At 41.0% G+C, this 15,046-nt stretch overlaps 1 protein-coding gene across 1 annotated transcript in view; it reads left to right on the top strand.

Moving 5' to 3' along the window:
• The window catches only part of dlc1 (DLC1 Rho GTPase activating protein), a 74,850-nt gene that overhangs the window by 10,498 nt on the left and 49,306 nt on the right, over positions 1–15,046 (top strand). The window contains exon 4 of the mRNA XM_076091232.1: positions 8,911–8,944. Within this exon, the coding sequence (XP_075947347.1) occupies positions 8,911–8,944 (34 nt within the window). The remainder of the gene's footprint in view (positions 1–8,910; positions 8,945–15,046) is intronic.

Raw genomic sequence — 15,046 nt, 5'->3', positions numbered from 1 at the left:
GGTCATTAATTTGGATTTATATGTGCAATCTGTCGTAACAAACTTAAGTTATGCGTGGCGTGAGAGCCATTTGTTATGTGACTCTATTTTTAGAGCTCTGTGGCTGTAGAGGATGTGCCAAACCACAGAGGCGGGCGGAGGCTGCTGACCCCTGACCACCTTCCTCTGAATGTTGCAGTCGGAAACAACATATCAGTCACCCTCAGCGTGGAGCGTTCCCACCAGCGAGACATACTCAGAATCCCCTGCAGACCTCAGCTACTGAAGAAGGCACAGACCATGGCTGTCTGTTAAAATCATCACAGGGGTGTTTTATATTTCATGCATACACTGTATGGTGACAGCGAAGGCGCTGCCCTAACCCAGCCCTCATCGTCTTTGGTATACATTCCATAACAGGGCAACCTTTGACCCTTTGTTTGGATCTGTAGTCTATCTCCACGACTTTTGTCATCTCCTTAGGTGGTTTTGCCACTAATTGACAGAGAGATCTGAGAGTACCAGATTTCCTATCTCTGGAATTGTTGTTTCTGGACTCAAGGTTTTTTTTTTGAGGACATGATTGATTGAGAGATATTTTTATTTCAGAGTGACGGAATAACTTTATTCCCTATCAGTTGGTTATGTATGTATATAGCTTTTTATCTGTCTGTAGTTCGGTGGACAATAGAAGTGCTGTGGTTTGCGTGCTAAGGTCACTAGCAGATCTCTGCTCTGTGCTTCCTCCATGTTCCGGTTTGGCAGCCTCATAGTCCCCAAACATCCTTTATCCAAACCACACCTTCTCTCGTCCCACACAACACAGACTCAATATTTTGCTACTCTCACTGCCTTTTATTTATCTCTACATTTGCGCCCACTCTCTCTCTTATTGCAGTCCTCAGTCAATAGTCCACACCATGTGCAGCAGTGATAATTATGTTTGCCTACATTCCACCCACGTATTTGGCATAAAGACTGTAGTAGGCCATAATGAGTCAGTTAACTATGAAACCAACCGCCATTCAGTCTAACAAGGGGTGCCAGTGGTGGCTCCGGTCATGGCCACGCTTGTCGCTTTGTGTGCTGTCATTGTCCCCTCTGCTGAGCACAGCTGTAAGAAGGAGACAGACATAGACCTGCTGTGGTTTAACAAAAAGAGGGAAAGAAAAAAGAAAAGGCTTGTGTTTGGAACAGGATGTGGAAAGTGAACTTCTCCATAACCCCCACAAGAACATCTTGTTTTTCCTGTCGATTCAAGGCTACAGTATTGCATAAAGCACTCCAAGAACATTATAGACAACAATATAATGAATAGAGTTCTCGTTTTTTTGGCGTCATTAAATTTGTCCACGTGTATCAGCCTCAATTTGCATACTGAACATTTTCTCAAAATGGCTTTGAGCTATGATATCCTTAATTGTTTCACAAAATGCAGAACGTTTTCTTTTTTAGTATCTTTGTGGAATGACCACTCTCTCTGTTTGTTTTTATGACAACATACTCCCAAATCGCCTAAATCACATATGCTTAATCACCAGTTACCACATTCATTGGCTTCATGTGTTTTGTGGTACATTTTTAAAACTTAAACGAATCATAGTTTTTCATCCACCATGAAAACATCACTTTGCTGTGTTTGTTGCTAACAAAGGCACGCACTGAGTCAATGGAGCGTAACCTACATCTATTACATAAAGGAGACAGTAAATGTGCAGGGAATAGTAGCAGGATGATGTACTTGTTGACAGTAAATGTTAAGGATGGCTGGATAATGCAGGCATCTGGAAACACCCCTGCAGCCCGCTGATAATGAACCGCCATAAATCACACAGCGCTCAAACAAACTGCACTCGCAGAGGCACACACACATCCAAAGATGCTGAAACATGTACACAGAAATTCATTGTAAAACCAGGTGTGATTTAGGCAACACTGATTCAGGCTTATGATTGAGGCTTTTATTTGTAACATTCTTTTGAACATGTGTTCACATTTTTGTTTTGAAGATGTGTTTTCATTCATGTTTACCTTGAAGTAATATTACGTCAGCCAATAAACACCTGCAGGGTTTTGTCCAATTAATCATCTTTGCTGACCAGCTGAATGCAGTGCCCTCTGCAGCAGACAGTCAAGAGTGTGCATTCTTTAGTAAATGTCACAAAACTTTCTGTGACCCAGCAAAGTCTCGCCCGCTGGTCCTTCTGGTAAGTCAATAAGCTGGATGTCTGCCATCAAACTACTATGGGGCCACCAGAGTCTTCTACAGAGGACAGTCTAATCCCTCTGTGTTGTTAACCCACTCTCTGCTTTCTCCCAAAAATAAAAGCGACTAATCCACGGGCTAGCATTGTTGGTGCAGTTGGGATCATAAGACTTATCCCTTTTAACTCCTTAAGCCCCAAATTCAACATGGTGAGCGGGAACAGGTGACACATCTAGTCTCATAATCAATGTAATAAAACAGGAGTAGAATAATGCAGTGATGTTGGTAGGTTTTCAATGTGTTCGAGTGGGACACTCCCTGGGACAAAGCCCTTCCTAGATGTTGACAATGGCTTCGTTCGTTTTTTGCCTATAATAAATCAGAAGACCCTTTGAAGAGTTTGACCTTATAGTGACTTATACTGTACTTTGCAACATGTTCGGTGTTATATCATGTCAATAAATTGAACATTTTTTTTACTATATCGACCTTTCAGATCACTTTATGATTTCCATTGAAATCATAAAGTGATTTTTTTTTATAAATTAATTGCAGGTGAAGCATTTTCATGCATGATTCACAAATATACCTTCAAAATACCACCCAATTTTTAATGGCTACATATAATCTCATTTAGGACTTTGTCTTGAAAAAAAGAGTTATGGTCTGCATACACACATGCAGATACAGCTCATGTTTATTGAAGTTGCACCTGAAGTTATATATAATAAAGATGAACAGTTTTGAGCGAGACACTTAACCCCTAAAATTGCTCCCGTAGCTGTGCCTACGGTGTGATAGAATCTGAATTATAAGTCGCTTTGGATAAAAGCGTCTGCTTGTAATGTAATGTAAATGTAATGTAATGTAATGGACAAGAAGTTTGGTGATGACCTGTTTGCTGTTTTGGAGGAAGAGTCTTATGCTTAGACTAATTAAGTGTTATTCTGTTGTCCGGTGATGGATTCCAAGGGCCAGTCAACAGTCCACAGTTTATGCTCCAGGGGCCCAGCACCAAATCCCACCAGACACTGCCTGAAACCAGAAGCCTGTTGCTTTGGTTTACTCTTGTAAACAAAGGCAAATGTGTGTATGTATCTGTCTGTGTGTGTGCGCGCAGATCCACTTTTCTCATTGTCTTTCAACCATCATCACCCCACACAGAACATGTCTCACGACTTAAGGTTGAGTGAGAGAACGAGGCCTCAGCTGGCGGTCTGAGTTTGTGTGTGTGTGTGTGTGTGTGTGTGTGTGTGTGTGTGTGTGTGTGTGTGTGTGTGTGTGTGTGTGTGTGTGTGTGTGTGTGTGTGTGTGTGTGTGTGTGTGTGTGTGTGTGTGATTGAGTACACAGTGTGTATGGTAAAATCATTAACTTCCTAAGTACCAAGTCCAACTAAAGACTGAAAGTGATTTCACCTGGGCTTTTAGCGTCATACAAGTCAGTAGACGTTACTGAAATGCTTTTCAAATGCCACCAGATTTCATCTGGAGTTGTTTTCTTTTGAAATAGCTAAATCCAACATCTGGACGCTAATATACATATTCTGCGGGAAACGTTCCAACGCATCATTACACCAACTCATCGCATCACTTCCTGTTGACACACTTCAAGTGTGACATATGGAAACTATTTAATGTGGAAAGGGGACGCGGGGGAGAAAGTATGTGGAGTGGGTTTGGGGCATTTGTCTTTTCCTCAAGTAGAAGGCAAAAATGGAATTGTTTCCCACGTTTCCCAGCACACGTGCACTCGGCGGTTGACGGAGCATGGAGAATATATTCTTTCATAAGTGCAGGGCAGAAAGAGCACATTCACGCCACTCAAAAACCAGCCAATGAGCCTCAGATAACATCTCCCATGGTCCTCGACAGACGTGTGCATGCACTCACAGACACACACACACACACACACACACACATAATGTCTCTGTTCCCTCTATCACACACAGTTACCTTATATACTCAGTGCCGGAGCCGCTAGCTTACCTGACCATAAGCCATCTGCACCAATTTAGCCATTTGCGTTAAGTGGTGGAGAAAAAGGTTTGGGTTAGCCTGAGCCCCCTAATCCTTAGCCAGCACAGACCATGGGTGGTCACACACACACACACACACACACACACACACACACACACACACACACACACACACACCACACATACTGCAGTTTGCAGTGCAGGAGGGGGGCTGGGGATGAGAGGGTGGCTGTTGGGTTGAGAGAGGCATGGTGGACTGCTTGGATTTGTTGTGCAAGAGCCACATGCCAATGGTTTGCTTAACATCTCTGACTAACTCACTCACACAGAAAAGCATGTGAACTCAGCTGTACACAATGGGTCTGTAACTGACCTCAAAGCTTTTTATTTGGTACCAACCGAAATATTAGTGAATATCAACATTTGTCAAGTACCAAAAGCTGACTCTAAATATTTGGTCAGCTTTACTCTTCTTTATTTATTCTTTGATCAAATACTTCCTGATTTAAAACTTCAGTGAATGAGCGAGGACAAAATCATGCTGTGCGGTCAAACTTTGTTCAAACCCTCAGAACATTATTTCAAATTCCAGAGGGGATCCCTGAATTTTGGGAAAATGTGTCTAAAATGAGGAGCAAGACCATTTATATTTGATTTGTTGTCAACGGCAACAAGGAGTCTTGGTTTTGAACATGTTAGCCAGTGTAGACATCATGTGGCTTCAACAAAGAAATGGAACAACATGATATACAATATATTTGATGCTGTCAGACAGAGATGGTTTTAACAACCTTACATTAAAAAAGGGAAAACTGGATGTTAACTGGTTTTATTCAAAATGTTGTAAATCAAAGTATTGTTTTTTTGTGTCGCTACTTGTGTTTAGACTGTTAAACATCAGTAAATAAAAAACCTAATAAATTCCCAGCTCTACTTATTAGTTTCAACACAGTCAACGTTTTTCTTTCAAGATTTCTGAAACAACTAACTAGCTAACTTATTCTGTTGGTAATTGTAAAATCATTACTAAAACTAAAATGATTTGTTGTAAAACTTGCTTGCTTCCTGCTACAGTAATGACTATAATGACCCTACCGTGGTTAATCATGCAGGCACACATGCTTGCAAGCCACTACACACACACACACACACACACACACACCGACAGACGTGTAAAGCAAACACATACCATACTCCCTGTGCCCCCCACACAACCCACTTCCAGTAAATTAGTGGCAGTAAATGAGGCAGCTGACGCTTGTGTGCTCTGCAGCCTACAGCTCCCCAGTGGACACCTGACACAGCCCGGACAACCTGCACCGTGGCATGCCAGGGGGGAACGCAGGCAAACATGGGGAAAATATGCAACCGTGGTACTATGAAAACACTGACACTTGCTGGTACCCATTCATTCACATTCTTGTTAGGCTCGGTGGTCTCTCACTCACCTTTATTCAACTGTAATTGCTATTATGAGGGAAAACATAGCATTGTGTGAAGGTGAGATTTACACTGTGTGTAAGTGACTTCATGGGTCATTGACAGGAACCCGTGGTGTGGTGTTTACACAATAGGAAGGGCGCACACTGGTGAACTGAAATGTCTTGTTAGTGCTAAGCAGAGAAGCCACACAGACCTCCCATATTGATTCAATTATTTAAGGCCATTTGTTCTGCAAGTTGTAGCTAATTATTAAATATACAGAAAGTTATTGATTTTGTTTTCTCATTTTAACAACACTGTGCTACAATATACCATGGTAAACCTTTCGAATAAATCAACACATGAGTTGTAACTGTTTTCTAAATGTAACAGTTGAATTGAAGGATAAGGCTGTTGCTATTCTCTATTATTGTATGCATCTAATCCCCATACAGTCTGAATCAAACAGTGTTTCTCCATCTGTCTTGATACTTACCAACCCCGCCACAACTCAACCCAAAGCCCATTCATTCCCACTTAAAATGTTAGTCTTAAAAACAGGTCAAAAATATTTAGTTTAACTTTTAGAAAAGACTCAATAACTTCTTAAAAAAGCTGGGCAGTTTTCAGCAAATGTTACTCATACAGAATGGAAAATGGCATTTTAATGGACTATTTTCATCAGCGGATTAAGACACATTTGGTGAGCAAATGAGTATTTACAGCGGCAAGAGGGTGCATGTGGCATTGAGAAAAATACACAAGGTTAGAAAAGAAAAGAAAGTAGGGGAAATGCACTTTATCTAACCTGTTTGCCAACGGAGGCAGTTTATATCCAATAGATAAATAGGCAAAAACTAAACAGGTTGACACTATCTACAGTGTTCTGCACACAAGGGAATGCAGCGAGGACACTTCTGTAGCTGAAAGAGCAGAGCTAACTCCGAAGTCCAACAGCTGAAACAGCACTGAATATAAATCTATCTCTGATTTCACCTCCCTGTTGTTGTTCTGTTTGTGCTGGTGATTTAATGACAGAGGAGTGAGTATAGGAGGCTTTGGCTGTGGCTTCTCCCCGGTTTCTTTTTAGGTCATTAATCCGCAATAAATTGTAAAGCTATTTGTCCACAATTGTACCCACTCTGTCTCTGAAACTTGACCCATAAAGTGATTAAATGCTGTTTTTGCCCACACATTGTGCACAAATACATGTTCACACACTTGTATACGCACGCACACACATACAGACACAACTCGGCAGACATACACACTAGTGATTTTAGATCAAGTTTGTATGCGCCGACAGCTCACCCACTGGCTTCTGCAAAATCTGAGTGAGACAGATTGGGACCAAGACAACACTTTATCCCGAGTTAATCGGCCAACATGTCAGCAAAAAGACGTGTGAGAGCGGGCATTGTATTATCACCAGACTGTGTCACGTCTGTGGTGGTGCATCAATAAATATAATAGCTCTCTTGATATTTGTAAGGGGAATGGCCTATAGTCACATGTTTCAGAATGATTCAGTTTCTTTCTCCTATTATAACTCTACAGTCTGATTGTGTGAAGTCAGAATGAATAATAATGAAACTAACACTCTAATCTTAAATTCGTATGTTTATCAGCCACAGACGGTGAATCACAGGAGCAATTCCCAAAAGCTACAGAACTTCACGTTAATCAGATTTCTAAAGTTTAGTGTGTAGTCACAGTGGACTTTTTTGGGGGAAGATTGTGAAAAATACACTTACTGTAACTGTTAAAATTATAGTATTGATCATAAGCACACCTTCCGCTGACGGATAGACAGATGGCGCCGTTACCAGCTGTCGGACTATTTCTTGGTCGGGAGATCTCACTGAGATCTTTCGTCACTGTGAGGTTGTCAGGCAACCAGAGGAGACTCCAGTAATTACTTCTCCCAGTCGATAAATCGGGCACATATCCCATATCCAGTGCAATTAAAGAATAATTTAATAATCATAGTCATAATAAATAATTTGTGAGCTTTAGAGTTGCTGGTAGGTGTATTTTGTAACCTTATAACAGAGGTTACCTTTGGCATATTTTCCAAAATGTTAAACTGTTCCTTTAAGATGATAATCAGTGTGGCTTTGGCTGTTCTCAATCTGTTGTGTAAGTAGGTGCTAAAGGGTAAACAGGCTTTAAAGTAGTCACAGCAGGACACAGCTAAATCACTTTAATTAGGCCTAAAGAGAAAGAAATAATCACAAAGGAAGAGGCATTTATCTGAATAGAAATATCAGGAGAAAAATTTGATATTTACACATCTTGCACACCAAAGGTTATTTGGACAAAGTGGATGAATTGTATTGAGTATGTGCCCTATCCTCCTTTTCCTGTCTGATCTGTTCCAGTGGAGTGTGGATTAAAACAGGTCAGGGTGTGGAGGTCAGCCAAGGAACCTGAGGTCAAAAGTCAGAGGCAAGAAAGACCTCCGCATTCCAATTGACTGCTGTCCTACACACACACACGCGCGCACACACACACACACACACACACACACACACACACACACACACACACACTTTTCCAAAGAAATGACTGCTTGATTAAATGCTCTATTTTTTACCAGAAACCTTGTTTCAAATCAGTTGCATTTTTTAAAACCCACAAGAACATCAAAGAAGGAAATATTACGTGAATGATGAGAATCTACTTTGGCTACAAAATGTGTTGCAATTTTATCAGTAATGTCTCTCCAGACTACCTACATATGGGTTGGATCAACATTGAATCAGAGGAGAGTGCACTCTGTGCTCTGACTTTTAATGATGTTACATTAGTTCACAAGTCTCGGGTGGGTTTGTTGTCGGCTGTGACCATTTATTACTAAGTTTGCACTTTGTTAAACTATGCATTCAGAGTTTGTCCTTGGTGTGTTTGTGTATGTGGCCAATTTGTATTTGTCATTTTGGTGTGTGTAGCACCATAATACTGTAGCTGCACACTCCTTTTGATTGAAAACAATATTCTTAAAATAGTTTTATTATCGTCGTGCAATAATCGTCAAGGATTAATATACACAATTAGACTCGAAATACACACAGACAAGACAAATAGATCAGAAGATATCCATCGATTGGGAGGGAGAACATGCAAAATAATTATAGCTAACACAGCATCATAGCACTGCATGAATACTATTATTTGATGTTTTCCTATGCTTCACTATGCTTTTCATTCATTTGTGTCACAAAACACATTGTTAAATGGCGGCAGATCAAGGGATTTTACTGACTGAGTTTGAAGAATGATGCAGCTACTTTTGAACTATAATCTTTTTTCTACTCTCTTTCCCAGAGCACCTCTACCGTTCCTGAGACACAAAAAGCCGGTGAGTCCTCGCTGTTTTTTTTATTTCATTCTCATGTGTTCAGTTAACTCACAGACCTTGAAACTCAAAATAATAGGTTGTGTTTTGTTAGATTTCTTTTTCACTATTTTGTCACGTATTTGGAAAAAGTGTTTGATCCGGTCCAGGTCTGGTCTGGCGTCATGTGAAGAGATTCTAAGGCACACTTTCTGATTGATAATCTCGTCCGGTGTTCACAAGAGGAAGGAGGGAGGGATTGAGTGGAGGAGGACAGGCTCTGTTTCTCTATGAGACACTGGATGTGAATGTAGATAAGATTGTCAACTCATCTACAAAATCATCAAGCCAGTCGCCTTTCTAAGATAAGAGCCAGACTGGATGTCGTGAACGATGCCAAGAACTTTAGACCTGTATTTATTTCCCTTTTGCCCTCATGTCATACTTTCCTTCCTGATAAGATGTTTCTGTGATCAAAAAGATATTCTGGTATAGAAAGCAACTAAGAATAGACAGCAAAAATATGTAAATCCATCCAAATACACACCCTTGCAAACATGCTTATTTTGTGACTGGACTTGTGTAGTATTTGTTGGCCTACAATTATCAATCCTCATCTGACTTCTTCCTGATGAAAAGCCATCCTGGCTCCGACCTCTGTGTCAGCAGTCTGCCGGTAATGCACAGGGTCATCAGGAAACTTTGGATGGACAGACCTACTTTCAGACAGCCGGCAGGGGAGAGGTGTTCATTAAACACCCCCCTGTGTTGTCAGTCCACTGGTAAACAATACCAGAGAGGTGGCTGGACGTGGGTACGAGGCTTTCATATCCCCCCCCCCCCCGCTGTCTCAAAGCTTGCTGGGAGTCCTCACTCACTCTCGTTCTGTCTCTCACTCTAATTACCGGCCCTTTGCTGAAAACCTTTCATGGGAAATGTGCAGAAGCTGTCAGTATGTTTGTTCTTGTGTGTGTGTGTGTGTGTGTGTGTGTGTGTGCATATGTGAGCACTACATTTTGGCGAAAAGGCCCACTCTAAACTTTTTTACAAGGAGGCTTAAGCTTGCAAAATCGCACAGTGCCAACTTCAAAAGGGTCAAATGTCTTTGGTAATTTTTCTTAATTTAAATCAGTCTGACTTCCTATAGGCAAGTTATGTAACCTCCATCTCTGGTTCCGTGTGATGGAACCCAGGACGCTGGAGGGGGGTGGGGCTACGATTTTGGAATTGGCGAAGTTTTGGGGGACTTGATGGAGCACAAAGGCCAGTGTTCATTGTGACACTTCAAAGCCCCCTCTGTATCGCCACCATTTAAGCCCCTGGGAATGACACATTTGTGACAGTGTTACATCACACACCATGCCCTCAAGGCTTCTGCTGCACTGCCATGAAAGAAACCTCATTCATGGTTAATTTTACTATCTCTGTGACAACAGCAGCACACCAGTGATCAACAAGAAGTTTCCACAGCTCAGGCTTTGTAATGGCTCAGTTGATGACCTCCCTGCGGCGCAGGGTGTACCTTGGTGAGCGGTCAGTGTCACGGCTTTCCTGTGTACAAAGAGGATGTGCATGTTACAACTGACAACCTGTTGTTTAGATGTGTTTTTTATGGGGCTCCTGTGATGCTGTATAGTCTGAGCCTTGTGCTCCACGGGGCATGCAGAGTGCAACTGCACTGGAATGGCAATGACATAACTTATACCATACTACCTACCATCTGGAGATGATTAGGACCGTCATGCAAAGTGTTTGCATGACGCCAAAGCCCGAAAGAAATCTACTTAGTGCTGTCTGCCTCTTGGTTACCACTATGTTAAAGCATCACAATGAATAGATTTTGGGGTGAACCCTATTCTAATCGTTTTATCTAAACTTTCATCATATGACTTACTGAAGGTTTTTTTTGTATAGTAGTGTTAAATGATGAATGGTATTGTCTTTTTTTTTTACATTTGATATTTTATACATTTTTCGCTAGCTAGGCATCTCAATATCTCCCTCCTCGAGTCTATTGTGGCAAACTCATGGCTGTTCATATTGAGGAAACAGATGGACAATGGAGAAATCCATCAGGCAAAAGTGGGAACTAACCAAAAAAGGTTTGAGAAAGACAAAGAAGACAACATAATACATTCATTATTCAGTTCTGTGTCTCTTTAGTATGCACATATACTTTAGTAGTATCTAGGCTGATTTATATAGAGGTAATTTGTGTTTTACAGAAAGCACAGGACTTCAATTCATCCAGTGCTTATCTTCAGAGGCAGCTTGCTTAGCTCTGTGACCTCACATCCTCTGATCCAGGAAGTTAACAGGTTTACCTTGTATCAGTGAAGGACAGAGAAGGACAGATTAAGAGGCAAGAGAGGAAAGGGATTAATATCATATTGAAATCATCTCCTATGTGGTGGATAAAATACAGGGTTGACTTTAGACCTACTATCTATTTAGTATTGGTTGAGTTTATTTCACAGTGCTCTTGTCGTCTGCAACAAACAACACTAAACAAATGTAAAAACAAACATTCAGTGTAGCACAAAGCACATCCACTAAGCCGAAGAGGGCCATTCAAGCTAAAGTTGCAGCAGGTACTTTCCAGATGGCTATTTGGCTTCTTTTTTTTTTATGTTTGTGGCATATAACCGAGTTGCTTATTTATTCTGATATTGCAAAAAAAGCTAAAAGTGCTTGTAGCGAATGCAGCAAACTCGCTGCTTGTTGTCCTTCCAGCTAGATATTTGTGCGAGCGACGCCGGCTGGCTTACGTCACTTCAGCGTTCCTATTAGCGATGGAAATGCAAACAGGAAAAAAACCTTGAAGGTATATAGTAGGGCTGTCAAAATTGGCCAAAATGACATTTAAATATTCCCTTTTAAAAAAAACATATCGTTTCGAACTATTAAAATTTTGCGCATTATGTCCATGGCACGTGTCCTAACTGGCCACAAACAATGCAACACTGCACAGCGCGACACGTCGTTTTGAGCCGTCAGTTTCTATTCCTGACGGTCACCGTTGAAAGCACCGCAATGGACAATGAACAGCTGATGGGTGGAGTAGAAATGATGAGTTATTGATACAATTCCTACTCATTTCACAACAAAAGCCTAAATGAGGTGGCAGCTGGCTGGAGGGAGATCGCCACTAGAACAGTTTATATTTGTTCTCCTTGATTATAGCTGCGGAGGTTAGAGGCACCGTGCTTTGCCTTCCTGATCTAAATATAAACCAGTGGGAATACATCAACAGAACACGATGATGAGCTTCCAACCAGCAGCAGCGTTAAGCATAACCTTTGACCTGGACTCATAGCCTCATAGTCAGCACTTGCCTTGGTTGTAGGTGTAGGAAAGGATAACTAAGGAAAGAGGAAGTGGTTTAGCACCCTCAGTGGAGTTCTTTAGGGAAGGACACTCGGGAGTTGGTGGTTCCTGTGAATAATTTGCGTCATCATTTCTGTCTGTCTGTCTGCCTCTCCTTTTGGTTTCCTTCTCTCTTTTCATCCCTCGTTTCCATTCTAGTCACCATCCTTCCCTTCTTGGAAATCCAGTGACAAATACATGTTACTGGTATTTAAAGTTGATTCTAAATGCAGCTGTGTTTTTATTGTTCCAATACACAAAATGACGCCTTTGCCTGAGTGTTGACCTGTGAGGATTCCAGTATTTATCATCATATTATTACGCACTTTGAAAAGTCCCCTCTGTTGGTGCATCAGCTTGACTGTTGCTCACCTTTCAAGAATATAAAAACAACACCATTCTGTGTACCTAAAGTAAATAGTTTCTTTAGAAGTCACTTCACTTTTATTAAAGTTCATTTTGGGAAATACTCATATTCATATTCTTTTTTTTTATTTTTATTGAGAGCTTGATGAGGAGTTGAATATCACTAACAATGGAGGTAGAGCCAGCATTTGATTAGCTTAGCGTAGCATAAAAACTGGAAACGGGTAAACGACTAGCCTGCTCTGTCAAAAGCAAAGAAGAAATACCTACCAGCACCTGTTCATTTGACCTAATGAACACATCTTTAATGTTAAATCCGTAAACAAAAAGAAATGTAGAAGATATGGTGCTAGTCAAGCTAGCTGTTTCCCCTTGCTTCCAGTCCTTATGCTAAGCTAAGACAACCATCTATTTGCTCTAGCTTCATAGTTATGTGGCATAGATGAGAGCGGTAATAATCTTCTCATCTGACTTTTGTCTAAAAGAAAGTATTTTTATCCATTCAATATTTAATATGAAAAGATTAATAAAAACTGATACAGAGATGTGATTGTGAGGAATATCTGCTATAATTGACTAACTTGGTTACCAGGGTAAACAACTAACAAAGTCCTTTCAATACATGATGCCTTTTCATCCACAGATCTTGTGATTGACCTTTATGACTCGAACAGTCCTCAACTAATTTCAACACCAATTCCTACTTAATTCAGATAACGTCACAGTGAAATCAATTTCAGCGTTCATACTGAATGACTTGCTTTCCTCTTTTCTGACCCGTCCAACTTTCTCCTTTTTTTTTGTTACTTGGTCCTGCTCTTTGATTGTTGTCTTAGCCCACTTTTTGCCCTCCATACACGGTACAGGAGCTGCTGTGCTTGTGCAAGGTCACATTCCTGGCCTCCCCGTCAGTCTACGCCAGCCTCAACACCTCCCCCCAATCAGCCGCTCCTTTCCCCTCCCATTTGACACACTTCCTGTGTAGAGACTGGTACAGTACTGTAACATGTTGGAGTTCATTCCTTTTATATTTCACACTTCCAACTCAGCTGTGAATACATGTACAGGTGTAATTGAACTGTTCCCCTTGGAAGCAAATCATTCTATGTATTTATGGTTGGTGTATACTTGATATTTTGAAGTTTCAAAAAGTTGGGAAAAAGTTTGATGTTTTAGACATTGTTTTGTTGTGGGCCTCTGTGCATTCAGACTTAATGTTAACATATCTTGACAATATGTGTCTCTCTTGCTCAAAAGATACATTTCCTCAGACTGGAAAAGAATAATTTTGAAAAAAACAAAACGTATGTCTCATCTCCGTCGTATCACCGATTTTCTTGAGTGAAAGCTCAGAACCCTCTTATCTCCTTTGTGAGTTTTGAGACTTCTTTCTTTGGGAATCCATCTCTCTAGCTATGGTGCACTGAACGGGAAACCACTGCATGAAGGGGAATTTACAACAGGAAGTTAGCTTGCTGACCTCCCAGTTACAACAAAAGTATCCCCTATTCCAAAGAAAGAAGTCTTAAGAGGGCTTGAGTCATTCTTACCTCAGCTTTATTTTTCAGCCGGCGTGTGGTGCAAGTTGTTGCGACGCTTGGTTATGCACTTCTGAATTTTTGTACATGTTGCACGCGATCACGTGACTGTCACAAATAGTTCACTGATAACAGCCAAATCAAATTGTTTACAGGATATTAAACCTTTGTTTCTTTATAATGCATTTAATACTTAACTTGTTTCTTTACAGGGCTTGCACAAAGGCAATACAGTAGTCCATGACTGTGAGATATGACTTTACAGAAAATTAAAATCCCTCCTCGGCATTGCGGAGGTCGGTTTATGGTGTTTTGCCGGTTACACCTACAGTCTATACTCTATGCACTGCATTATTCTCTGAACTGTGAGCAATCAAAAATACAACAAAGTGTAACCCATAGATATGCCCATAAACGCCTCCGTTCATGCTCGGAGCTTGTGCACCGTCCGTGGAAGCTTGTGCTACGGTGCCAAGTACGAGTATGAAGAAAGCTTAAATCTCCCAGAGTGGATGTTGGGAGATGCCCACACTGTCCCCAGGCTAATGAAGCAGTCTTGGCTCAGCAGGCTCTGTCACTCCCTGGCTGGTTTATTCGCCTCGTTTGGGTGAGAGATTGTCTAGTGAACACGCAGGAGATGTGAATTGTTTGGATACACTAAATGTTGGGATATTTGTGTTTTGATTTGATCTTGAGGTGTCTGTTTGTCTGATATCTTACTGGAAGCATTCTTTTTAGTTCTTGAATTAACTGGTGCACACACATACACAAGGTGCAAAGGTATCAGATAGTCAGAACAGAGTCTTTAAAAGAAGGGCAGACAGTAAGGGTGAGGGAGTGTATGTTTGATAGCAGA

Source organism: Anarhichas minor, unplaced genomic scaffold (assembly GCF_050575085.1).
Source record: "Anarhichas minor isolate MPS153535 unplaced genomic scaffold, ASM5057508v1 ptg000014l, whole genome shotgun sequence".
Lineage (NCBI taxonomy): Eukaryota > Metazoa > Chordata > Actinopteri > Perciformes > Anarhichadidae > Anarhichas > Anarhichas minor.
Note: the sequence above shows the minus strand (reverse complement) of the source record. Positions and strands in the feature narration are given on the sequence as shown.